Raw genomic sequence first — 27787 nt, 5'->3', positions numbered from 1 at the left:
ATAAGAGGATAATGTTGCTCCCAAAGTGATACCTTACTATTTAGTTATCACATATAATCTTATTAGAAGGACGCATACAGGGATGGATTCACATCAGTTTTCCTTGTTAACAACAGTAAAAGAAAATGCCACAAACAAACAAACAAACAAACAAACAAACAAAAAAAAAAACACTTCAGCTTCCCCCAAACCAAATGCAAACCTAAACCAAAGCAAAGTACGTTCCAACCATGAACACAGGAAAGCTCCTGAAGATTCTATGGAGAAATTACTTTGAAACTCCGTGAAGCATTTTATCAGCTTGAGTTTAGTGCTATGATGCCCTATTTAACTGAATTTGGGATCAGGGAGATAGCGTCTCACTCTGTAGTGCAGGCTAGAATAAAGAACTAACTATGCGGCTCAGGTCGACCTGGAACTACTGTGTTGCTGAGCCTGGATTTGAACCCACAGCAATAGCCACACCTTAGCTTTTTGAGTGCCGGGATGGTAGGTGCCAGTCATCATGACTGGCTTTTAAATGAAAACTGAAATCAAGACTTTGATCAATTTAAAGATATTATGGAAAATTTGAAATTTCAGTAAAATGATAAATTAAGTTTCTTGTTACCAAGGCAACAGCAGCAGCTATCGCTCTGTATTGATACATTGAACCCTATAAATAACCATGCAAGAATGAGAGCACGTCTGTCTGATACTCAACTGCAGAAATAAATCGGGGTATTCACCTCACCGAGTCACTGAGGCAAGGCAGGAATTGTAATTCTGGGGGTTTGTTACACCTCTCGCTGTCTCCAATATCCAACAGGGGTTTCTAGTCCACTTCAGACTGTTTAGTTCCCAAAACAAAGACACAGAGAGCTTTGGGTTTATCGTAAGCCTTAAAGCACTGAAGCTGGGCAGATATCAACCCTCTGTGCTGTTTTCTCTACTTCTCTGCCAGATTCCCTGTTAATACGTGTCTGTTCTTTTCCAGCCACTTCTGCTCTGGCACTCAAGCCCACATGGCTATGTACCCATGATCCTTGCCATCCCATGGGAATTCCTTCCCTTTCCTCCCTATCCTTCAGGATTCCTCCCAAGACACCCAGGAACCTTCCCTCCTCTTCCTTCTCTTCTACCCAACCAGGCTGTTAGCATCTTTATTAACCAGTCATGGAGAACTTGGAAGGCAAGGTTTACATAGTAAAAGCTGCTGTGGGCGGAGGATTTCTTCCTGGGAGTCACCAGATCTTAGGGACCAGTATTTAGCATGTGAATGTATAGCAGCAGCAGACCAAGGCCCTACAAAGAATGATTTCACATCATGGTGCAGAAGTTCTAATGGACATCCATGCTGTGCCCCAGGCAGTGATGCTACTAAAATCATTAAAGAATCTTCAACCAGGTTAGGGATATGTTTGCAAAACTCATCCAACTATACAAGAAACAGTTGTTAAAGAGACCCATGGGACCAATCAGGTGGCATGGCAAATTATTCTCCGAAAAATACATCAGAGATATAGTCTGTTGTTGGCTTGAAAAGATCTATAATTTAAGCATAGCGTGAGTTAATAGATAAAAGAAATTCTAAGCTTTTTAAAGGTGATAAAATTAAGGTAATATTTTCAGATTTCATCACTGTATAAAGGGTCACTCCCAGACTTGGAAACTGAAAATGCTAGGTGTTTTTTATTTCCACTGTTTCTTTTTTAAAAAATTACTTCTTTTACCTTTGAAATTATGATATAATTATATAATTTCTCCAGTCCTTTAGCCCCTTCAAACCCTTCCATAGACCTCTTCTTACTCTTCCAAATCCATGACCTTAAAAAAAATGATCGTTGCATGCACATACATATCAATGTATACATACACATTTCTAAATAAACCCTGCTCAGTCTAAACAATGTTACTTGTATGTATGCTGCTGATCTTTTGGCATTGAAGAACTAATTAGTGTGCTCTTCCCTGGGTAAGCCTGTTTCTCCCAATCTCAGCATTCTTTAGTTGCCTGTAGTTATCTGGGTAGGGTTGAGGTCTCCTGGGCTTTGCTCCATCCACTTCAGCGTGCCTTTGGTGTGTCACGTGAGCTAATGTTTGGGCGGCCCTGCTGGTGAGACTTTACGGAGAAGACACAATCGCATAGGAAACTCCATGATTCTTTGGCTCTTACCATCTTCCCACCCACTCTTCTGTAATGTTTTTGGAGACTTAATTTTGAGCGTTGTTTTTTAATGTATTTATGAAGACTGGGCTTTGTGGGTCTGTTTTTTTTTTTTTTTTTTTTTTTTTTTTTTTTTTTTTTTTTTTTTTGCCTGGCCGCTGGGATGTTGGAACACCACTCAGAAAGGAGAAATAAAGGGGCCTAACTAGGAATGGATGCTCATTGGCTACACTCAGGGCCCCTAGATACCTCATTAGCATAGAGAACTCTAAGCTCTAAGCTACTTGACCTCTTGGTGGAGATCCTCTTATTAGAGTGTCCTGGTCACGAGCTCCTGGACAGAACTCTGCTTGTAGCTTGTTCCCCTGTCATTTTTAATTATAAATTTTATCAGGGTTCTGAACTTAGCTTCTATCTTTCCAGTTCTTCTGTCTGGTGCCATGATCCATTTTCCCACAGGACCTCACAATTCTGCATTTCCATAGGTCATGGTTTTCTGTCATGGTTTCATCTGTTGCAAAGAGTTTCCTTCATGAGGGATGAGATTTGTACTTCCTGTGGGTGTAAGGACAAACGTTTAGAATGTAGTTGGGAATTTTGTTGGTTTAGTACAGTGGAGGTCTTAGGGTCTCCTTTAAGGAATGTGAATTCACCAGCCCTGAGTAGTTAGATATGTTTGCTGTACAAGGCACAGTTTCTGTCTTGTGGAAAAGATCATAAGTCCAATTAGAGAGCCAGTGGTTACCACCACAGTGTGTGTTATTACTTTACCCTTCAGGTTATTGTGCTATAGCTAACTACTCTGCCCCCCACCCATTTGTGTTCATTATTTTTTTAAAGATTTATTTGTTTATTACATATACGTACACTGTAGCTGTCTTAAGGAGACACACCAAAAGAGGGAACTAGATCTCATTACAGATGATTGTGAGCCACCACGTGGTTGCTGGGACTTGAACAATTTTGTTATGGTTCACAGGCACCATAGCAGGACAGGGCTGTTGGTTGTGAGCCTCCTTTAGAAGATTGCATGGTGTGTTCTGAAACCATGTAAACTAGTCTTCAGTGAGGAGGCTTTCAAGTCATTTCAAGTGGTCTCTGGACTTTGCCTCTGAAGCATGTGGCATTTTCAATAAAAAGGACTTATCTTCTGCTTCTCTGGGGGCAACCAAGGACAACAGCAGTAGTCTATAGTGTTTGAGTCTCTTGCAGATGACAGACCAACAATTCAAAAAGGGGGGGGGGGGGCTTCTCGAGGCTTGCAAGTATTTTTGAGCATTCTTGAGTTCATGTTTATCAGGATATTGGCCTATTGTTTTCTTTTTGACCATGTCTTTGTTTGATACTACAGTGATGCTGGAGTTGTAGAGGTGATTCAGAAGTGCTACTTTCTTCTTCTTATTATCCTCATTGATTAATTAATTATAGTTTAAAAAGGACTGTCTGCAGATCTTTGAAAATCTGATAGAATTCTGCTATGAATACATCTGGCCCTAGACATGTTTTTTCTCTTAAAGACAGAAGTTTTATTTGTTTTTTGTTTTTGTTTTTCACTACTCTTTTAGTCTCCCCATTTGTTACTATGGCTGTTTAGGTTGCTGAATTCTTCTTGGTTTAATTTTGGTGGTAATGTAGAAACTTAACTACTTCTTTTTACGTTTTCCGAGTTAGTTGAGTACGGGCTTTAAAGCTATTCCCTTAAAATATTCTGAATTTCTTCGGTAATTGTTGAAATGTTGTCCATCTTATTTTCGGTTCTGTTTATTTGGGTCCTCTTTTTCTTTCTTTCGATTTGTTGGGCTGAGAATCGGTCAATCTTATGTTTTTTTTTTTTTTTTCCCTCAAAGAACCAACTCTTAGATTGGTTGATTGTTAATATTTTTTCTATTTCATTTGTTTCTTCTTTAATTTCTGTTATTTAATAATGTCAACTGGGTTTGAATTCTGTTTGTTCTTATATTTTTAAAGGTTTTGAGTCACATCATTAAATCATTTATTTGTGCTCTTTCTGATTTTTTTAAACTATAAGTTTCCCTTGTACAACTGCTTCTAATATTTCCACTAGGTGTTGTTGTATTAATTTTAAGTCTTCGTTTAATTCCAAAAGATTATTTATTTTTTGATTTCTTCTTTGACCCATTCATCTTCAGTGATAAGTTATCTAAACTTTATGAGTTTGTGTAGTTACTAGAGATGTGTTTGCTGCCAGTTTCGGGTTTTATTGACTTATGGTAAGATACCAGAAGTTATTTTAATTTTTTTTGACTTGGACATATTTGTTTTGTGTCCGAGAATGTAACCTAATTTAGAAAACCTTCTGAGTGCAGCTTAACAGAATGTTTATTCTTCTGTGCTTGATGTGATATTCTGTAGACTTAGGTTAAGTCCATTTGTTTTATGGTGTTTATTCCTTCTGGTGTTTTTCTGTTTATTTCCTGTTAAGATGACCTGTCTGTTAGAGAATTCACCTACTACATTTGTACTGGTATTTGTACTTCCTCGATTAGAATAAAATGATTCTCCTTATCTCTTCTGATTAGTTTTAGATTGACATCTATTTGGTCAGATATTTAGATAGAGATGCCCGATTGCTTCCTGGTCCCATTTGAATGGAGTATGTTTGTCCATTCTTAAGTCAGTGACTATCTTTAGCAACAGATAGGTGGGTTTTGTTTCTTGACCCATTCAGTCAGCCTGTGTCTTTTGCTTGGAGAATTGGAGCCACTAACATTTAAAGTTAACAAAATATGTGTGTTCATAACAACAGCAGCAGCAGCAACAACAACAACAACAAAATAGGTACCTTTCCCAAGATCCTACAGCCAGTGAAAGAGCCTGAATTTGGACTTAAGTTCTTTGAAGCCACGTTCATATTCTTTATGGGCACATGTTCTTTATGAATGCCTAGATATCGTTGAATTCTCCCAGGTGCTCTGTTAGAGGATGGGTTCCTTTGCTTTTCTTCAGATTTACTAACTCACATTCCACCAGCAGAAGCCTATAACCAGGAGTGGACATACTATCTCTCTTCCATTGGTAGAGGTTGACTCCAGTCATGAGGATGTCAATCTACACGGCCAACCTGTCAGATTATGGTTTAGGAGATACTTTCTAGGAGTGTATAGGAATATGCCAGAGATGAGACTGCAAAATGAACGCTGGGGATTGGGATGAAAAATAGCCTGAAGATCTGAATTCTCCTTCCTTAGTTTTCCAAGTACTTCTGAACTCGCTACCACACTGGGATTGCAGCTTGTCTGACTGCTGCAGAAATTTAATCTTGCCTTATAGTTCTAACTAAACAGTGTTCTCTCCTTGCTACAAGAGACAAACAGCCAGGCAGCTAGCCAGGCAGGCAGACAGACAGGCAGACAAAATGTTTAAATTGGAAACATTTCAGAAATTAAACTTAGTGCTTATGGGTTGGAATCTTTCAGATTTTGACAGTGAAAGTGGACAGCGGTCTGAAGCATCCTAAGGGCATCATTTCCCGGAGGGATGTGGAGAAATTCCTTTCAAAGAAAAAGCGGTTCCCAAAGAACTACATGATGCAGTACTTTAAACTATTAGAAAAATTTCAGATCGCACTGCCAATAGGGGAAGACTATCTGCTGGTTCCAAGCAGGTAAGACAGATCTTACAAATCCAGTAGAAATCGACCAGATTAAATTATTTTGGTTGACAAAGTAACTTTTTTTTTTTCTGTAATAGATACACTGATGTTTAGTTTTTAGTTTTTAGTAAACTTTCTGGCAACACATGGCATATATTTTGAAAGAAAAGTTGCAGTTGATTAATATTTAAAAATAAATTATTTCATGCATATAACTGATACTTGGCTTAACACTCAAATTATTTGGAAAACAGATTAATGGTAAAGCAGTGTGTGCACACGTGTGTTCATCTTTACTTGGCAATTTAGAAGTTATGTTAGGGAAGTTTAAGGAAGAAAGGGAGCTTCCAAGAAAGTTTAAAATGAACAGGTTATGATGGGGGAGGACTATATTCTAACTTTGTTTGTAGAGAATCCTCACATTGTTTTGAAAGTAAATGGGAAAAGCTCCAAAGTGTTGAGAGTTCAAATTATCTTAACATGGATACAACAAATTCCAAATACAGATGTGTAGTTGTTTCTAGGACATGCAGTCTTTTCAAGTTTCCTGTAATCCTAACATCTGCCTTTGCACCAATTGTACTAATGCATTAATGCACATAAGATTGTTGGAATAGTTTGTTTTCCACCTACTCCATTGATGCATACATTAGAATTGATGAAGTGACATCCAAATTCTTCATGTTGGTGATCATATGCCAAGAGATCATTATTTTTAATGCAATTGTGTGGAGTAGTTATTTCCCTGGGATTGAGGCCGTGAAAAGCACAGGTCACCAGACCCCATACTCAGGCTGCCATTGTGGGTTTCTGACAGGTTCTGTCCTCTGCAGCTTATCCGACCACAGGCCCGTGATAGAGCTCCCCCACTGTGAGAACTCTGAGATCATCATCCGGCTGTACGAAATGCCGTACTTTCCAATGGGATTTTGGTCAAGATTGATTAACCGATTACTTGAAATCTCGCCTTTCATGCTTTCTGGACGAGGTATGTACTTAATAAAGATACTATTTGGACAAACTTGAAAAAAGTATTAAAGGAACATGGCATTTCCCAGAGTTAACCTGTTTGGAAGGCAAGAGTGGCCAACACATGAACATGCGACAACTTACACAATATTCTGGAAGAAAATGTCTTAGTTCCTGCATTCGATATATTTGCATCAACTGTGAGTATTATACTTCCCAAGGCTTAGGAAATAGGAAACAATAGCTTTAAAAGGTGGGGTTTAGTGGGAGCCATTAGTTTAACCATTTAACATACACATACCCCTCTATATAGTCACACAGAAACACACACATATACCCACATGTACACACACTCACACACATACACACATAAGTACACACACTCACACACATACACATAAAAACACAATACCCATATACATACACACATGTACAGACATACATAGACACTCACATACATACATCTATACATGCATACACACAAGTACACACACTCATACACATACACACATGTACAGACATATATAGACACTCACACACATACATCTATACATGCATACACACAAGTACACACACTCATACACATACACATAAGTACATACTACTCATACACATATACACACATACACACATACATACATGTACACACATACACACAAGTACACACACTCATACACACATGTACACATACACACATATACACATAAGTGCACACACTCACACATATGTACACATACATACACACAAACTCTTATACATGCTCTGACATACAGACATACACATATGCACGCACACACGTATGAATCTACAAAGAATAAAATGGAAATAGCCAATATGTAACTGGAGGCTTTTCTTCAGCTACTATAACAGGTCTTCTCAGAGAAGAACTCTGATCTCTCTCTTCTCCTGTCCAACTCTCAGGGAATTAGAGAAAGGGCAACATCATGTGTATATGATAAGCTTTCATTCCAAAGTAAGAAGCATTAAAAACTACATGGAAATATGAGGGAGGGGTGTTGGACAAAAGATAACATAAGTGTTACTGGGTTTTGAAAAAAATCTTGTCTTTCATGCTATTCATGAATATACAGGTTGCATTTAAAAGTTCAAGAATGGTGTTAATATGAGAGTTTAAATAAACTAAAAGCTTACTTAAGGTTACTGACGTGTCAGCCATGTCAAACTTCATATCATGATCTTAGACTGTGTATTAGAAAGTATACAGAGCAATTAACTTATGTGATTGAAACCTTAAAAAATATTTTGTATTCGTTTGAAGACAGTCTCATAATTAAGTTAACGAATGTTCATCTTAAGACAAATACACATTATTGTTACTTAATGTATACATGACAGCTTCTCCCCTTCAGTTAATGAAGCAGTTAGCAATCAGTGTATGGGTCTATTTAAACTTTCAGAGAGAGCACTACGACCAAACAGAATGTACTGGCGGCAAGGCATCTACTTGAATTGGTCTCCAGAAGCGTACTGTCTGGTAGGCTCTGAAGTCTTAGACAATCGCCCAGAGAGCTTCTTGAAAATCACAGTTCCATCTTGCAGAAAAGGTGAGGAAATTAACGATGTGTTGTCTTCCCTTCCCCCTGACCCACTGACCCACAGACATGCAGATCACCTGCTGTCTCAGCTACTTGGGAGGCTGCAGGAGGACATGGAGTCCAGGAATTCGGATCAAATTTACCTCCCCAAATCGAGCAAATTTCCAGTTTTTCTTGTCCAGTTCTGTGCCAGTTGCTTCCACTAGTGAACACGTTTGTTCTTTCATGATTACTATTTTAAAGTTTTTTTTAACTAATTAAACAGTTTTGGGAGGGTGGGTGGAGACAAGGACTTAACATGGCTGGTCCAGAACTTGCTATATAAACCAGGCTGGCCTTGAACTCACAGAGACAGATTCACCTGTCTCTGACTTTCCAGTGCTGGGACTAAAGGCGGGAACCACCACACCTGGCTGATAGTTAAATTTTATTTGTATGGGTGTTTTCCCTCTATGTTTTCCCACTCTGCACCACTTACCAACCTGGTGCCTGCAGAGGCCGGAAGAAGGCATTGGATCTCCTGGAAGTGGGGTTATAAGAGATGGGAATGGAGTGTGGGTCCTCTGTGTAAAATAAAAAAATACATATATATGGGTTTCACCTTCGCATTTTCACACACGTATGTCTTCTCATCCTCCCCTACCATCCTGATCTGTCTCTCTTTGTCCACCATTGCTGCCTTTCCTAAGAGTTCCCTTCTGCTTTCACATCACACATGTGCGGGTGTGTGTGTGTGTGTGTGTGTGTGTGTGTACATATGGATGCATATACGAATATATGCATGTATGTATGCATGTATTTATGTATTTATGTATGTGTATATCTAGATTCTGCAATAGAGAGACACTCTGTGGGTTTTGTTGCTGTGTTTTATGCCCACCTTGCCACTCTCTCCAGTTTCCTTTTCTCCACTTTAAACCTCTTCTTCCCTTTGACCCTATATGCATCCATGAATTTTCTATAGAGGATATTTGTATCTACATATAGATTATGCAAATGAAAGAAAACTGAGGGTATTTGTCTTTCTGAATCTAGTTTATTTGGCTTAGTATATCTTAGTACTATCTCTTTCCCAGCAAGTGAGATAATTTTATTTTTCTTAAGGGTGAATAAAACTCTGATACATACATACAAACACACACATATGTGTGTGTGTTTATATATATATATATATGTATATGTGTCTCTCTGTTTATATGTATATATGTATGTATATATGTTTGTGTGTTAAAACACATGTCACATTTTCTCTATTCATCTGATGTGGACATTGAGGCTAGATTGATACCTTAGCCACCATGAGTAGTGCAGCATTAAATTTTATGTGCAGCATTAAATGTTATGTGCAGAAGTGCTGATGGAGGCTCCAACACATTCAGCCATTTTCACAGCTGCTGTGTGATTGTGTGATAGTTCTAGGTTTAGTGATTTTGTAGAAACCCATGCTGATTTCTAACATGTCTACCCCAGTTTATGTTCTCTCCTCTTTCCTACATCTTGTTAGCATGGTTTTGTCATCTGTTTTCCTGACATCCATCTTGACTTCGATAAGACAAAGTCCCCCAAAGGAGCCTCAGTTAGCATTTCTCTGATGGATGTTGAACAAGTTTTGAAGCATTTGCTGGCCATTTCTGTTCATTTTGAGAACTGTGTGTTCTGTTTATTATTAACCCATTTATTGAGTGGATTAAAAGGACTTTGTTATGATCAGTAGGCTGTCTCTTACATTGCCTGATTGTTTTCATTTAATTTTGAAAAAAAGCCTTGACAATTTTATACAATCCTACTTGTCAATGTTTGCTATTATTTTCTCTGCTATTAGTCCTTTTCAGAAAGTCCCCGCCTTTGCCTGTGCCCCGAAGTGCTTTCTTTATATGTCTTCTGATAGTTTGATGGCTTCAGATCTTACATTAGGCTCTTTGATCCAGTTTCAGTTGGATTTTGTAGAGGGAATCAATTATTATTTTTTCTAGTTTTGTGAAATTTTGGAAATTTTAATGTCAATTACAGTGAATTACTAGATTCTTTGTGTAACAGTAGCTGTCATAATATTGACAGTAATGACCAATATTAATCTCTTGGCATCTTTCTTCTAATGTCTTCTCCAGTTCTTTTAAAATTTAAGGTAGCATTCATCTGCCATTTCCAGATACGTGAATTTATATTCACGTATATCTGCACTGCCTTTCTTCATCCCTTTTCCTTCTAACTGATTTCCATCTTTTTCCTCCTCTTCTTCAATTTCTTTCTATAATGATTCAATGATTTTATTATGTCATTCTTGGTTAATTTTATTCCTAAGAATCTTTTTTTTTCATATTGGAAGCAATTGTGTAGTGAATTCTCTCCTAAATTCTTTCTTAGCAAGTTTATTATCGGTGTAGAATATTTACTGGTTAGTGTATCAGTGCATGTTGATTTTCAGTTCACAAATTGGCTGAAAGTGATGAAAAGTTATGAGAATTTTATAGTATTTTTATGGTCTTTTTTTTTTTTTTTTTTTGTATTTAAGTAACCCCAAAAATTCCACCAGAGAACTACTACAGCTGATAAACAAGTTTAGCAAAGTGGCTGGATATAAATTAACTCAAACAAATTCAGTAGCCTTCCTATATTCAAAGGACAAACATGTGGAGAAAAAAATTAGGGAAAAGATACCCTTCCCAACAGTCACAAACAATATGAAATACCTTGGTGTGACTCTAACTAAGCAAGTGAAGGACCTGTATGACAAGAACTTCAAATCTCTGAAGAAGGAAATCGAGGAAGATATCAGAAAATGGAAAAATCTCCCATGCTCATAGATTAGAAGGATCAAAATTGTAAAAACGGCCATCTTACCAAAAGCAATCTACAGATTCAATGCAATTCCCATCAAAATTCTAACCCAATTTTTCATAGAGTTGGAAAGAGCAATGTGCAATTTCATCTGGAATAAAAAAAAACCTAGAATAGCAAAATCCATTGTAAACAGCAAGAAAACATCTGTGGGAATCACTATCCCTGAACTCAAGCTATATTACAAGGCAATTGTGCTAAAAACTGCGTGGTACTGGTATAGAGATAGGCATGTGGATCACTGGTTTTTATGATCTTTTAAGCACATGCTCCTGTCCTGACATTTGAATTCTTTCTTTCCTATATTTATCTTACCTATTTATTTTTTCTTATCACTATAGATAAGCATTTAAGTAATATATTGAATTAAAATGGAAAGAATGGGAATCCTTATCTTGTGCCCGGATTTATAGAAAATGCTCTTAGTGTTTTTGAATTTGGTATGTTGACAGAAATAATACACTTTATGACACTGAGCTAGGTTTCATCTAGTTTCGGGTTATTTACACATTTTATCCCGAGAAAATTTGAAACTCGCCAAGTATTTCTGTATGTATTGAGATGATCATATATGATTTATGATCTTAAGTATTATTCTGTTTGGCGTTTATTGAATTGTGTGTAATGATCCACTCTTGAATCCCTGCAAATAAGCCAACTTATGGACATGATTTTTATATGCCTTGAATTTAGTTACTAAGTATTTTACAGAGTATTTTTTCATCTATGTTCGTGTGGAAAATTAGTCTATAGTCTTCCTTCCTTCCTCCCTTCTTCTCTTTCTTCCTCCTTTTTTCCTTTCTTCCTTACTCTCTCTGTTTCCCACTCTTTAAGATTCCATATAGCCCTGGCTGACTTCAGAGTTGCTATGTAGTTGAGAATGGTGGTCTTGAACTTCTTAACCCTCCTGTGTCCATCTCGTGAGTCTGGAATTATCATCATGCAGTTCTGGTTGACATAGTGTTAGTGGATACCAGGCCCTCATATTGTACAAGGTAAGCACTCAGTCAGCTGAGCTATATCTCAGCCCCCTGGGTTTTGTTAGTTTGTTTGTTTGAAATATCAAGCCATGCTGGCTTTGTCATGGGAGTTTAGTAGTGTTAATTTTCTATTTTATAGGACAGTGTGAGAAACATAGATGTTAACTTGTTTTAAGTGTTTGGGAAGGTTGGTCAGAACCTGTTCATTAGCTTCCTTTGTGGAGATACTTTGAATTATTGGTCCTGTCCAGTTGCTTAGACACCTGTTATAGCTGTCACTAGCCTCTTGACTCGGATTTGGAGACCATCAAAGTCACCCATGTATCCCCTTTTCTGGTTCCGTGGGCCTGTGTTACATTTCCTTTGATCCTCTCAGTTTCACTGTCCCGTGTCTTTAGCATCCCCCCTTCCTCTCTGAATTTATTAGTCTTTCTCTTCCTTTCTCTGGCATCTGCTCCGGCAGTTCCTCCGTGCCCAGCTTTGTCAGTGTGATTCCCTTCCTTCTGGTTAGAGCACCTATCTTTATTTTTCAACACCCCTGTTCATTCTGCCCAAGGAACCAAACATTCTGTCTAATAGTCTCCATTTCATACATTCCAGCCTTGATTTTATGATTTCTCGCTGCCTACTACCTGGCGTTTTAGCTTGTTCTTCTCTTTCTGAGGCTTTTAAGTGCCTTGTTAAGACATTTGAGATATCTTACTTTCTTGTGCAAACACCACTTTAGCCATCCCTCTCAGCTGCCTTTGCTCCACACCAGGCACTGTGCTGTCATACATTCGTTTTCATCTGATGTCAGTTTTCTTTTTTTATTTTCTTTATCATCTCTGTAATAACTACTGTTCAGTCAAAGCCTTTGTTCTGTTGTTCATTCCAAGCGCTTCACTTTATTCCCATGTATTTATGTAGTTCCTGTAGGTTTTTACTTGTTGCTGCTTTCTCTTATTCTTCTGTTTCCTGATGGGATGCAAGAAATTATTCTCCTGTTCTCATATTTATTGAAAATTTTTTGGTGCTGAGGCAAATCTCACTCCTACGTGTTGGAAGGAAAACTCTTTAGATGTCTGTTCAGTGAATGTGACCTGTGATGTAGTTTAGCTTTGCTGTTTTCTCTTTCCTTTTTGTTTGGGTGAACTATATAACAAGGAGAGAGGGCTGATAAGGTCACACACTATTAGACTATTAGGACCTGCGAAATACCGTTATGCCCATTAGTGTTTTCTTTGTGAAGCTGGGAGCCTCAATATTACGATTATAACTGTTATATATTCTTGATGAATTGGTCCCTTTATAAGTATATAGTCAGTTTAATATCTTATGACTACATTTTTATGTCCAATTTATTAGATATCAAAACTTACCAGCTTATGTTTGGCTTTAGCCTATGTGCATTATTTGACCCTAGAATGTATGTGTGTTTGCCAAGGAGATCTGTTTGTTTGCATTTGTGTATGTGTGTGTGTGAGTGTGCGCACATGAGTGTGCAAATGCATGATTATTTGAACCCTCTTTTGTTCTGATGTGGTTATGAAGCCATTTATAGATCACTCATGGTAGGGACTACCCGGGAATTCATAGGTTTGTTCTCTTGATCCAGAGTTCTGTGGACCTGCTTCTTGGTCGATAGAATTGATGTTTGAACATAGTCTTATTCTGGATTCCTGATATTCCCTCTTTGCATTTATCAGAGATACCTTACCCTCTTTTTATTTGAGTCATTGAGTTATTTTCAACACTTTTTAAAACTCAAAATCTCATTTTTCTTCAAGATTTTTCCCATTTATCTTGGTGACTTTCTCCTTTGTGTTGTATTGTTCTTCTCCTGATACAAGATTTTATTTTTCAATTTAGTCATTCTCTTTAGAGTTATTAATCACCTTTACTAGCAAGCCACTATAAATCTGTATCTGGAGTTTTACCCAAGTCTTTGCTGAAGAGTTATGATATTTTGAAGAAGTCTTATTGCCTATCATATTTCTAGTCTTTTCAAATCCATCGATTTCAGTATTTCTTTTAGTTTTCTAGTTGCTGGGAGCTTCCCAGCCCAGAGAAGGCAGTGGCTTATTGCAGTTTTGACTGTCAGAAAAAGACCTAAAAACAGTCCCACTCTAAAAGAGCTTAATAACCACTGACATAATTTTAGGAATTTTTATAGGCTCATCATTAAGACTTAAGAAGCCCTCTATTTGTCTATATAGAATCACTACAAGACAGTACATCTTCATTTATCCACAGAGATCTGCTACAAAGGGGTGGGCTAAGACATAGTTACTGTTACATATGTTTAATAATAACAGGAAGAGCATATTAGTAGCAGGAATCTTTCCTAAAATGAATTCTCTTATGGCCTTGCCTTTAAAGAATGATTCTGTTGCAGATTATATACTAATCTGAAGCAGACCATCTCAGGAAGATCACCCGCTAGTGTTCAGCTTGTCCTGTTATGGCTCCTGACATCTAGTGAACAAAACCCAAACTATTCTTAAAGCTGTAGCAATAAGCCAACAAAATATAGACTCAGACTTAAAATTTGATGAAAGAACAGAAATACTTCACAGGTAATTTTAGAATAAAGTTTACAAATTAATATAAAGAGTTCCAGGGAGTGGAAGTGTGTATATGGTAAATGCAGAAACTGTGAATGGAAGAAGGAAGAAGATGGGAAAGAGAAAAACTAGAGGAGAAACAAGGTTCAGTGAATGATGGAAATAAAAATGGAGAAGAGTTGCGAAGAAGATGAAAAAGGTAAAATTAAAAAAAAGAAAAATACATCACCCAATAATGAAATATTAAAAAATCCTTCTCTTGCATTTATCATAATTGCAATATATTTTTAATAAATAAATTGTAATATATGTATGTATACATATATGTAGCTGTATATAGTAGTATGCATGTGGTATGTTATAGTATGCATCCATACACATACATATATACATACATATATACATATATATATATATATTATACATACATACATATATAAATTAAGAATGGAATAGAAATTAAAAGTTTTATTAAATACATATGCACACATGTATGCATGCACGTGTGCACAGACACATAATGTCAAACTACTATTAAGTAAATAGTATGCTAAAAAGAAGAAACACAAGTGTCAAGAAAGAAAAAACTTAAGATTCCTTAATAGTAAAATCTTCATAGTTAGAATTATTTATATATATATATCAAATTGTAATAAAGATTAAAAAAAACTACTGAAGTATATTAAAAAAAAAGGAATCTAAACCCCCTTCCCCACAATATAGAAGTTTAAAGCAGCTTCTTTATGATTGGTCCCTGAATCAGTCTGCAGAAAAGTGTGGGTAGAAGTAACAGGTCATTTGATTTTGTGGATTTTTGTCTTTTCAGTCTGGTGCTGAGCTTAAACCACACAGAAGCCTGATGGCCACCAGAGCTTCCTTTACCTCTTTGTGAATCAGATTGCCTGTGCTGATTATATATAGCCATATAACTTCTCAGTAGCTGGCTGGGCAGGCTCTCTCACAGTCCTGAAGATCTCCATATCATATCCTCTAGGTTGACTAGTGCTCTAACTGGGGGTGGCTGTGCTTGTAGAGGTGGACTCATTTTTGCATTTCCAAGACCCATGAAACATCAATTAACTTGTTGTAGGTAAGCAGTTACGTAAGATGAGTAGCCACCTAGAGCGTTTGAATTCTTGAATTCCTTAGCCTAGGTTTATCTACCTATTGATCTCAAGACAAGAGCAGTCAGACTCTATAGTTACTCTCATATGAAAAGGCTACCAAGAACAATGTAACTAGAAACTTCACTGCCTGGGCAGAGCCTCCACCTGCCTACCTTTGCGATTGTGCCCAGTAGAACTTCCAGACCTGTGCCTGTTAGTTGGTCTTGGTCATTCATAGTCAACCAGTTTTTAGTTTTTTGGGTTTTTTTGGTTTTGTTTTGTTTTTGTACTTTGTAAGTGATCTGTGTGTCCTCAGGACAGAACCTGTCCACTTCGAGTTTAAGAGTGGAGAGACATAACAGGATTCCTCCCCACTGTTGACTCATTCCACCAGAAGAGTGACTTTCTTAGCAAGACTTGCAACTTAGCTTGAACAAGGCTGAGAGCATGGGTTTGTCCTGTCTGTGAGAATGCTAGACATTTCACTTGGACCACTTGGGTAATCTTTTGAGTGAAGTTTCTACTTCCCTTCTCTGAACTGTCTAAAGAGCTGAAGCTATGTCCAGCTAGGCTAATTTCTTTGCATTGCTTATCTTCTGTTTCTGCACACCTTCAGCTGCTTTCCTGCCAGCAGGACAGAGGTCCACCCCACCTGCAGCATCCTGAGATGTTCCCCTACATTTTAAGGACCTCCATTCAGAGAAAGCCAGATTCTTGGTTCCATCACAGAGAAAGATTTTGGGATAAGCCAATGTAAAACAGAATCAGAATCTCCTGAGAAACATTTTTAACATCCATCTTAAACCCAAGGGCCAACAGGGAAAGACTATGGGGGTAGTAAATGAGGCACACTAGAGAGCTTGAGTGTGGGCTCTCAAAGAAGATTTGCAATTACATTAGTGTCTTAGTCAGGGTTTCTATTCCTGCACAAAACATCATGACCAAAAAGCAAGTTGGGAAGGAAAGGGTTTATTCAGCTTATACTTTTATATTGCTGTTCATCACCAGAGGAAGTCAGGACTGGAACCCAAGCAGGTCAGGAAGCAGGAGCTGATGCAGAGGCCATGGAGGGATGTTACTTACTGGCTTGCTTCCCCTGGCTCGCTCAGCTTGCTTTCTTACAGAACCCAGGTCTACCAGTCCAGGGATGGCACTACCCACAATAGACTGTGCCCTCCCCCCTTGATCACTAGTTGAGAAAATGCCTTACAGCTGGATCTCATGGACACAGTTCCTCAAGGAAGGCTCCTTTCTCTGTGATAACTCCAGCTTGTGTCAAGTTAACACAAAACTCTAGCCAGTACAATTACTCAGAAAGGATTTTAGCCTGTTCTGAAGTTGTCTTCAAAGGTTTCTAAGGGACCTAAATGAGAGCCCAGGTGCCTGAGGCATGCTTGACAGCATGAGAGTAGAAAAAGTAACCACTTTAAAATAGAGGGACTTAGCATATCTCTGCATTCAACAAAGGCATTAAGTTTTGCCTGCCAGAGCCCCAGAGAATATATGAGCGTGGACGGAGGTTCTACTAAACTCAAGACACTCAGGTTATTGGACTGATTATTGCTATTTTAACATTGTTACCAGAAAATATTTATTTTTATTTTTTTTTTTTAGATGCACATGTGGTGTGTGTAACTTCTTTTCCTCGTGCTTGGGTATATTAAGACAGGAAATCAGAATTGGGTGCCTTCTGTCTCTTGCCACCTAAACTTGGGAAGCCTGAGCTCACATTTCAGCTAGATTAAGTTTTCTTTGGAGTCTGTATGTCTCCACTCCTATGTCCTCCACGTGCTGGAGTTGGGGGCATTACAGGAATGCACATCCATGCTTGACTCTTATGGGTTTTGGGAATCTGAACTCAGGCCCTTGTTTTACAGGACAAACATAATCCCTAGAGATTTTGCCCCAGCTCTGGAAACTATTTCCATATAAAGATCTGCTTTCTCTATTTGGGAAATGTTGATTGTGGTGAGATTCTTGGTTCCCACTTGACAATCAGAATCGAACCAGATCCTAGGGTGAGGGATTCTTCTCCATGTGCTGTGGTTCTACCTGCATTTCTATCTTGTCTCACCAAGGACCCTCTTTTGGATGTAAGCTCTTCTTCTTCACCTCTTTGGGGGTAGAAATCTGCTTTTTGTTATCCGGATTCTTCTCTTTTGTGTAAAACAGAGGTAGTACCTAATTCAATCTCTTACCTGGGTGTCTCCTTTCCCTCCCTTTCTGTTTGAATTATGTAGGTTGTATTCTTTTGGGCCGAGTTGTGGATCACATTGACTCACTCATGGAAGAATGGTTTCCTGGGTTGCTGGAGATTGACATTTGTGGGGAAGGAGAAACTCTGTTGAAAAAATGGGCATTGTACAGTTTTAATGATGGTGAGGAACATCAGAAGATCTTGCTTGATGAGTTGATGAAGAAGGCAGAAGAAGGTAGGGGTTGACATTATCCACAAATTCTTTTTATGGTACACTCACTATTTTTGCATGATTTTGGAATATAAGAGTTATTCTCATCAATATGTTTGAACAGAATGATACCTCATTTAATTATATGGACAGTTCAGAACAGTAAAGTTCATTTTCTGTCAACATAAACTTGTATAAAAGGTTGGCTTCAATCGTGAATACTAGATGCTGTTTATAACTCTATTGGTTATTTTTCAATTGCTGTAATAAAACATCATGGGCAGTCAAATTATAGATGGAAGAGTCTATTTTGGCCTCATGTTTTAGAGGGTCACAGTCCACAGTGGCACTGACAGCAACTAAAGCTGGGAGCTGAGAGTTCACATCTCAAGTAGCAGAAAGGAAGCAGAGAGTGTTCATTGGGAATGGAATATGGTTTTAGAAAACTCAAATCCCACCTCTAGTAACACACTTCTTCAAATAAGGTCATGCATCTAACACCTAGCAAACAGCTGGTGTTAGCAAATACCCCACCAACTACTGGGGACCAAATATTCAAATGCCTGGGACTTCTTGGGGGGACATCTCATTCAAAACACAAAAATAGTCTCCTCTTGGAAGTTGATGAACTCATGTTATAAAAACTTCTTCATAGGTGGGACAGAAATGGAGAGTAATACCTTGCTAGTTAAAGGTCATCTGTTCTAAGTCTGGCTGGAATTTGACCACATAATGAGTGAACCTAAGAGTATGTCTTTAAAGTTCTAAGTACATTAATATCAATATTCTATGAGTTTATCAGTTTTTTTCTAGAAAAGTCTAGGTCTAGTAAAACAATCCAAAAATATGTTTTCTTAAGCCAGGACCACAAATTTTATATTTAAATTAATCTTTTATATACCTCTTAGGGGACCTGTTGATAAATCCAGATCAACCAAGGCTCACTATTCCAATATCCCAGATTGCTCCGGACTTGATCTTGGCTGACCTGCCTAGAAATATTATGTTGAACAATGATGAGCTGGAATTTGAAGAAGCACCTGAGTTTCTCTTAGGTAACTATCTTTGCTACATTGAAAAGAAAACCAAGACCAAGCAGGAGGCAAGTTTCTCCTCTTGACTTAGAAGACATTATGATCACATCTTTATTAATTTATGCTCATATATTTGATACAGCAATTTTCACTTGCGATGATATATTTTAAAATCTTGTCATGTTGCACGTCTGGGATTTGCTTTGTATATACACTCATAGACTAGGCAATGAGGAAGGGCTTAGCAGGAAACACAGGTATTTATAGAATCTGTCCGTGAGCGTGCTCTGCTCATGAGCAACGAGAGAAGGAAAGTCTTCAGCTTATTGATATGAAATAGCCAGTTGTCACCCCGAGGAGAATAATCAGAGGAGAAATATGTCTGTACATTCTCTGCAGTGAAACTCATAGGGGAATATACAACCCTTACTAATAGTCATCAAATTTAAATCAGAAACTTTTGAATTGAGTAATATACTCAACCTCTGGCATTTTGCTGTATTGGTTGCACCGAAGAGTTTCTGGTTAGGCAGGGCCTGATGGAAATCAGCAGACTCACACAGCCTCTCTAGCTGCTACCTAAAATATTTCCGTTGCTATGGCTTCCTTGTACACTCATCCTGAAGCTTAAAGGATGTTTCGAACTATGCTTTGTAAAATTAAGAAGTTGACAAAGCTCACCATTTGTAACTGCCCCCTGAAAATATGGAAACACATGGCATACGACAGTGTTCTCCAGAACGCTCATGTGGCACTCACAGAATAACAGTTCATGCTCCTGAAATGCCTTTGGTCCCGGGAGGAAACCAGCAGACTAGTTGTGTCTATTCAAAGATATGCTAAGTTTTACTCTTTAATTGATAAGCGAAAAGACTATTTATTAATGGAATAAGTACATCCTGCTATAGTGTCTACATTGGAGAATCCAATGGAGCTCTCTGAGATATACGTGGTGACAATCATTTTTGGTGTTTTGAGAATACTTAAAACTTGGCCTGTTGGCAGTTTTCTAGATGGAGTGTGATGCTGTTAACAGTAAGCTGATGATTTCAAGTTCAAAAACCACTCAGGAAGTCATTGGGAAGACAGAAAAACATTGGGTGAATTTAATCTAAAATATTTTAATTTGATTTTGGTGGATTTGATTATGGTGGATGAGGTGTTTGTTTTATAGTGTGAGTAGATTTATTCTTATTTCAATAATCATTAATAATTACCTAGGATCTGATTTAATAGTATGACCTCATAGTAGAAAAATGAAGTAAGATATATTATTAGTTATATTCCTATGACCTGATATTTACATTTTCAAAATTTCAAAATTTGTGATAGGACATAGGATGCCAAACCAATCTCTCTTACCCTTTATTGTTTCTAGTGAGGGGGAGCTTAGTTTGAATGTCAGTGCCTTCAGACTAAGGCAACGAATACACTTGTAACTGTGAAATTGCCAAATTGCCAACTGCTGGGTCTAGGCAAGTGGCAGACACAAAGCATCCTTTCCTGGAGAGTCTCAAGCTGCCAGACAGAGCTGGCTAGAGTAGTCATCCTGTTTGTAGTGTTTCTCAGATAAGCATAAAAGTTTTGAGCTGTTTCTGAGGAATGTTCCCAAAAGCATCGCTGTTTATATTTCATTGATTAGTCAGAAAGTGTTTCTGTGACTTCTGTCCCCTCCTTGGTGCCTGAAAGCTTGTACGCATCTTGTGTGTTTATAGAAAGCTGCCTAAATAAAATCTTGTCAGTGTTTGCGCTATTGTCTTTTGGGGATCACTTGTCTGACTTGTCTTGTAGGCTGTTTATCAGTGTCCCTTGTTTCTATTGTGTGATGACGTGATGACTGTCTCATCTCTTCCCTGTCCCATTTGTGACAATTATGGCATCTCTTGAAGTTGCCAAATCCTGGGAGTTGGGGTTGAACCATTTTTTATAATTACACATTTTTAAACATTTCAACTAAGTTTTACAATTAGAGGTCCATATCATATTGAAACTAGAACAATTTGGGCAGTATTTTTTTATTCTTACCCCCAAGGGTTTTGTATATCTGTTTGCTTTTGTTAGGACAGGAATGGATTTGAGATTTCTCTTCAAAAACCTGTCCTTCCTAGGAAATAGTTTAACTATTGCAAAGTAAGTGTTTGGTGAACTCTGTGTCCAAAAGAAACTCAGGGAAAATGTTTTATCCCAGTTTAAAATATACAGTCCGTAGTGAAGGGAGGTCAGAGTAGGAATTCAAATCAACCACCAGGAAGCAGGAACTGAAGCCCCAACCACAGAGGGACAGTGCTTACTGGCTTGCTTTCTATCGCTTGCCCAGTCTGCTTTCTAGTACAAACCAGGACCGTATGCCTAGGGCTGGGAGCATCATCAGTGGGCTGGGCTTCCAGACATCAATTATCAATCAAGAAAACACCCCACCGACTTGCCTATAGACGTTTTCTCAATTGAAGTTCCCTCTTCCTAGACAACACCAGTTCATGTCAAGTTGACAAAGAAAGCCATTCAGCACAGCAAGTATGGGCTATACCTTAATATGTATGAATAGAGATAGTTTGTGAAATTGTTTATGATATATTCCTGTCGACTTTTATGTGTTGTAAGAGTTGGGCACATCTCATCCTCAATGGATTATTCCTCTAGAAAATCATCATAAATAGGCACTTCAGTGTCTAGTTTACTGTGAGCAGAAGAGACTTCTTGATTTCATTTTTCTTCCTTCCTAGGTATTGAAAACACACAAAACCGTTCTCAACCTTATCTTTTTGTTGGTCACATGGGGCAAGACAGTTTATGTTCCACATTCTGACGGCAATGGTTCTCAAATAGGGAAGGACTTTACAGAATCAGACATCCCCACACCCATCGGAAACCCCGACAGATCTATCATGTCATTCTTCTCTTTTCCTCAGCATTTAAAATTAAAAAAAAAAACCTTCATAATGATATTGAAGACAACCCATTTTATTTTTATCAGATATATAGACAGTGGACAAAAAATGAGTTGGAGGCAAAAAGTAATAATAATAACAGCATGGTTTTTGGTGGGCTGGGCTAGAGGTTTGGGAAAGCATGCAGGACAGCAAGGAGACAGTGGCTCATACTCCTGGGGAAAGAGTACAAACTCCATCCACATAAGAAGAGATGGAGACGGGGGTGATGGAGAGTTTTCATAGAGCCTGTATAGAAGAAAGATAGGAAAGCTGGGTACCAGATCCACGGGTGAACTTGACAGTTGACTAGAAGGGAGGGAAAGAACTCAAAAAGGCTCGTTCTATAAACAAGGCGTCAAGAGTTTTCAGAATAGACAGAGGGTATAATCGTAGTTCATAGGATGGATTTGGTTTCTCTGCTTCAAAAGATAAAGATGCTTCCTGTTTTCTTCCCAAAAGGTGATGGAAGTTTTGGATCAGTGTACCGAGCCGCCTATGAAGGAGAGGAAGTGGCCGTGAAGATTTTTAATAAGCACACATCACTTCGGCTGTTAAGACAAGTAAGACATGCAGTGATGTCATTAAATTAAGTCACACGATACTTTTTCCTTGGAAGTTTTTATTTTACATGGATCTGCCAAAATATAAAATAAGGACCCTCTCAAGTTTGAATTTCTACTTTTTCCTATCTTTGCGAAGCTAAAGCTTTTGTTTCTTCTTCTGAATGACAAGGATGGTATTTTGAAGTCTCCTCTAACTTTGGTACTAACTGTGGTAAGACTAGGGGAAGACTCATATTTCCTCTTTCACTCTTAATGGGAGGTTTTCCAGGCTGGGCATGGTTTGTGTATGCGTTTCAAGTGTAGGTTATAAGGGCAGCACACTCAGAGAGCAGAGGCTATAATGACTTCTGCAGTCAGGAAGCCTTTCTGTGGCGATTCTGTACTTCCTCTTCCTGCCTCTCACGGCATCATCTTCTCCTTCTTAGTTTGTTGGAGATAGTCAGTGCTCTGTTCTGAGCCTCTTCCTAGCCCAGAAGCTTTCTTTCTTTTCTTTTTTTTAAAATAAACATGTTTATTTATTCCTTTTTATGTTATGAGTACACTGTTGCTGTCTTCAGACACACCAGAAGAAGGCATTATATCCCATTACAGATGATTGTGAGCCACCATGTGGTTGCTGGGAATTGAACTCAGGACCTTTAGAAGAACGTTCAAGTTCAATGTTCTTAACCCATTGAGCCATTTCTTCAGCCCCCGCCCAGCTTTATCAGATCAATTCCTTTGCCTCCAGCCTTAGAAAGTAAAATTACAGGACCTTCTCACTGGGTGGCAGAGTTAGTCTAATCAGTCGTTGCAGTTCCCTTAGTCTCTCTCTATGCTGGTTTCATTCCTCAGGACAGCCTTTCTTAGTGTGATGAACTCATTCTAGTCTGGGCAGCTACATTCCACAGACGTGTGGGCTTAAACATGTGGAGTCATGTATTTCAAAGGAGCCCCAAAGCCCTACCTAAACAGTAGCCCATTCAGTAAGAAAAAAGGACAGTTCTTAGCCTTAACCACGACACTGCCGTTTTCTGGATAAGCACTTTGTTTGGTTCTCGACAATGCAATGTGCTCATTGGTGGAGCTCAGAGTTATGGGACCAATCACGGTGGCAACAAGAGTTACATGTCTTAGCATTGTCCCATCTGTTTAATTTAATCGTGTTTAAGATTAGGGTCGGTTCCCCATCAAGTCAGTGAGCTGCCTAAAAGATGAGATACCTAAGCAGAACTTCGGATACCCTTTGGAGGGGAGAAAAGGGATGTGGAGCCAGCAGCAGCCTCTCTGATGCTTTATAAGCACTGGTAGGAGCCACTCTGTTTTCCTGCTCATGTACAAAATAAGGAGAAACAGGATCGGAAGAAAAGTAATCTCACTGTTGATTCTGTTGATTCTGCCAACTTCCATCAGAACTCGACTTTTGAATCTTCTCTCATGGTGTTACTTGACTTATTCAAAACGCCATTTGTGACGGAATTGAAATAAATTTGGCAAACTTGAAACACTGCAGTACAAAATTTTAGTCTGAATAATGAATTTAAAAAAATCCCTCTAGTCACGCAAAGCATGCTGGGAAATGTTTTACTGGTAGTACCAAACGTCACACTACAGTTACAGAAATGAAATGAAACATTTTCTAAACTGAAGCTAGTCTTTGAACTAAATCTAACAATATCTCTTTCAACCCAAGGGTAATTTGTCAAATAATTTGACTTTTTCAGGGTTCTTTATATGTTTCTAGAGTACGTTTGGAGAAAGAAAAAAAGCAAAACACTAACAATTATATGTAGAGCTGGGTGGTGTATCAGCACTGAGGTACACTGAAGAAATGATAGAAAAAAACCCTGAAATCTAGAATGTACGTGGTGTGCTTCTTAAGAAGGGGGGAGGGAGAGGAGAAGGGAGGAAGGAGGGACATCTTTGTGCTCACAGTTGCCTTTGGAAGGTCACTGCCCCCAGTCTCACATCAGGAGTGACCTATTGCCTTTTAAGGCTCGTCCACATGAACGGGACGATTGCTATCATTCAGTGTTTCTCCTTTCTCAGTGTGGTCACAGCTACTTTCCTAACATAGAAAACACATCTTGTCCTTGTGACCATGACAAGAAGGGAAATGGAAGTGACAGGGTTCTTTTATATCAAGTTTAACAGACTGAACTAATCAGACACGGTGAGAAGATAGTTTTAGCCACTGGGTAAATAGGACTGCAGTATGAAGTCTATCCCTTTCTTAGGGAGCAGGGCTTCTGTTACCACGGCATAAAACACAAATCAGTCTAACATCACATAACATGAAACTGTCAACTAAACATGATGTCAGAATAAAGCACAGGAGGAGAGGAGAGCAAATGGAAATCAGAAACACCAACGAAATCGGAAAGTAGTTCCCCCCCCCCAACCCATGATGTAAAAGTGGTCTAGAATGATGGAACTATAGAAAGAATAAACTCCAACTAAATTACACGTCCGGAGTCAATGCACATATTCAGAATACAATTGAATATGGCCTTCACACACAGTGATGTCATTAAGGAGAGCTCAGGGTGTGATCTAGAGAAAGAACTGCCAAAAATACAGGAGCCCTGCATCCTGTTGCCTTCAGGGATGGCTTTAGGAAGGTGGAACAAGGCAGGACATCTATATCTATGTCTCTCTATATCTCTCTATATAGCTCTTTCTATATCTCTATCTGTATCCATATCTCTATCTCTATCTGTATCTGTATATCTATCTCTGTCTCTATCTATATCATCTATATCTATATATGTATCTTTCTCTCTATCTCATATATATATATATATATATACACATACATACACATTGGGCTACTGTCTGAGTATGAAGAAGCTTTCAGCCCTGTGAAGGGTGCCTTTGTGTTTGGGGGATGGTAGGGAGATGTCAAGGCTGAAGTGTTAGCATGGTAAAGATCCAGGATGAGAGGAGCTAGCCTGTGCTTGGGAGTGGAAGGTCCTCATTGTCTGAAGGGCTGTGAGTACAGGAGAAGATGAAAGGAAGTCAGTTATGAAAGGCGATCAGGACATGGAAACACGTGGGGTCTCATTTTTACTTGCATAAGTGTTTCCCTATGACACTGTGTGGCTGTCCATGGAACCACAAAGGAGTGTGGAATCCCTGGTGCTGGAGTTTCAGAAGATTGTAGGTCATATCATGTGAACAGGGGTGGGGGGGACTGAACTTGGGTCCCCTGGAAAAACAGCGAGAACTTCTAAGAGCCAAGTCATCTCTCCAACCTCATACCTGGGCTTTTACTTTACAAGAAGGAGGCATTAGAGCTTTCAGGGAGGGGATGCTATCTACTGCTGTGGATCTGACCATTAGTGAACTTCCTGGGTTTGAAACCAGAGTCTATAGTTTACCCCTTCCATCAGTTTAGGTTGACCCAGCAGTGTCTGCTCAGAGCCCAGGGCTGAGAAAGACGAAGTTGCTAAGTTGTTCTAGAATTTAGAGGGTAGATCAACATGACCTGTTAGGACGTCCACCTATGCGCACCATCCCCACATCAGCTGGTCTCATATAAGCAGGTCAAAAGGAAAAATAAAAATAGAATCCGAGCATGAGCTCAAAATTGGCTGTTTATTGTTGAAAATGGGAAGGATTAGAAACAACTTAGAGAACAAGGGAACGTTTACTACCGGCCGGTCGCTTGGAGAAAGCAGGTCCCAGAGTTGAAGGAGTGTATGTAGGCAGGTGATAAATCCTTGATGATATGAGACTCACATGCATCTGGTCCCCTGCAGGAGTTGGTGGTACTTTGCCACCTCCACCATCCCAGCTTGATATCCTTGCTGGCGGCTGGGATTCGTCCTCGGATGTTGGTCATGGAGTTGGCCTCCAAGGGTTCCTTGGATCGTCTGCTGCAACAGGACAAAGCCAGCCTCACTAGGACCCTCCAGCACAGGATCGCATTGCATGTGGCCGATGGCCTGAGGTAATGGGCTAGCACTGATTTCTACTTAATGTATGGGCAGTGTAACCCTGACTCCACTCCAGGCTATCCTTGCACTCTACTGACAGTTTCCATGGTACACCAGAAGTTCCTCAGTCCAGTTTTCTAACTTTGTAATATGACAGTTAAGAGAGGACAGACCTGCCTAGCTGGTGGTGGTAGCACTTAAACCTGGTATTTTTGCACTTGCTCTGAACCCTAGACAGCTACCCCCTTGTGAAGATAATCATGTCAAGCCACCAAACATCAAGGAGTGTATGAAGCAGAAACATTTTAATCGTGAGAAAAACTAGTCCATAGTCCTGAAGCAGGTCAGAGTGACAAATGCTGGACTTCTTATCGGTATGACCAGGGCCTCAGAGTCATAGTCAACGCGTAGCTGGATGATAGGTGTAATCTTTGAGAGGCAGCAGCCTGGAGTAGAAAGGTCATCCCTCCAGACACAAGATCTCGAGAAATCCCTGTGGCACGCATTCAGTAAATTTTCCCTTTCTCACCCCTACCTGAGTTTTAGCCTGAAAACTGGGATCGATGCCGAAAACTTGGTGCTCATTGTAAGCTTCCAAATTCAACCCTTAATGTTCTTTTCGCTGCCTTTTCTTTCATCTTCTGGTTTTGTTTTGTAGCCATCCTCCATTCTTCTCTCTTTCGCATCTCACGTCTGGTCATTAGCAAAATGTCTAGCTTTTCATGTGGCTTCTCTCACTGATTTTTTTCCCCTCAGACTCTTTAGTTCCCATTGTTTTCCTTACTCCTGCATAGCCTGTGTTTCGTTAAATAGCCCGAGAAGTACACAGACGCTGGATGGGATCTTTCTCCTGTCGTGGACCTTTCCCATCCTTACTTCCTGATTGATGTGTTCAGCCACATACCTTCAGGACGTTCCTGAATGTGCCTGGGTTTTATACTCACTTCCTGGCTAGCCAGCAATGCCCAACTCCTGCGTATTCCTTTGCTTGGCATTTCCTGTAGGTTTGCCCTGTTACCTATATCTCTTTCCAGTCACCATAACAGCCAGCCCTTAAGAAATTCATGTTGGGTGTAGGGTGAGGGATAGGGATGGGAAAGGACAGGGACACAGGGACATGGGGATGAGATGGGGGTCAGGGGAAGGGAAGAATGATGCAGACAGGACAGGAGACCCTTTCT

At 39.1% G+C, this 27787-nt stretch overlaps 1 protein-coding gene across 1 annotated transcript in view; it reads left to right on the top strand.

The window, feature by feature from the left end:
• LRRK2 (leucine rich repeat kinase 2) overlaps nucleotides 1–27787 on the top strand; it is a gene marked incomplete at its 5' end in the record, with an annotated part of 130195 nt that overhangs the window by 74756 nt on the left and 27652 nt on the right. Inside the window, 7 exons of the mRNA XM_080939254.1 lie at nucleotides 5584–5771; nucleotides 6593–6747; nucleotides 8147–8293; nucleotides 17995–18186; nucleotides 19071–19217; nucleotides 22586–22686; nucleotides 26430–26620. Coding sequence (XP_080795380.1) covers nucleotides 5584–5771; nucleotides 6593–6747; nucleotides 8147–8293; nucleotides 17995–18186; nucleotides 19071–19217; nucleotides 22586–22686; nucleotides 26430–26620 — 1121 coding nt within the window. The remainder of the gene's footprint in view (nucleotides 1–5583; nucleotides 5772–6592; nucleotides 6748–8146; nucleotides 8294–17994; nucleotides 18187–19070; nucleotides 19218–22585; nucleotides 22687–26429; nucleotides 26621–27787) is intronic.

Source organism: Micromys minutus (assembly GCF_963924665.1).
Source record: "Micromys minutus genome assembly, chromosome: 27".
NCBI lineage: Eukaryota > Metazoa > Chordata > Mammalia > Rodentia > Muridae > Micromys > Micromys minutus.
The sequence above is the reverse complement of the archived record's forward strand: the minus strand, read 5'-3'. Positions and strand labels throughout refer to the sequence as shown.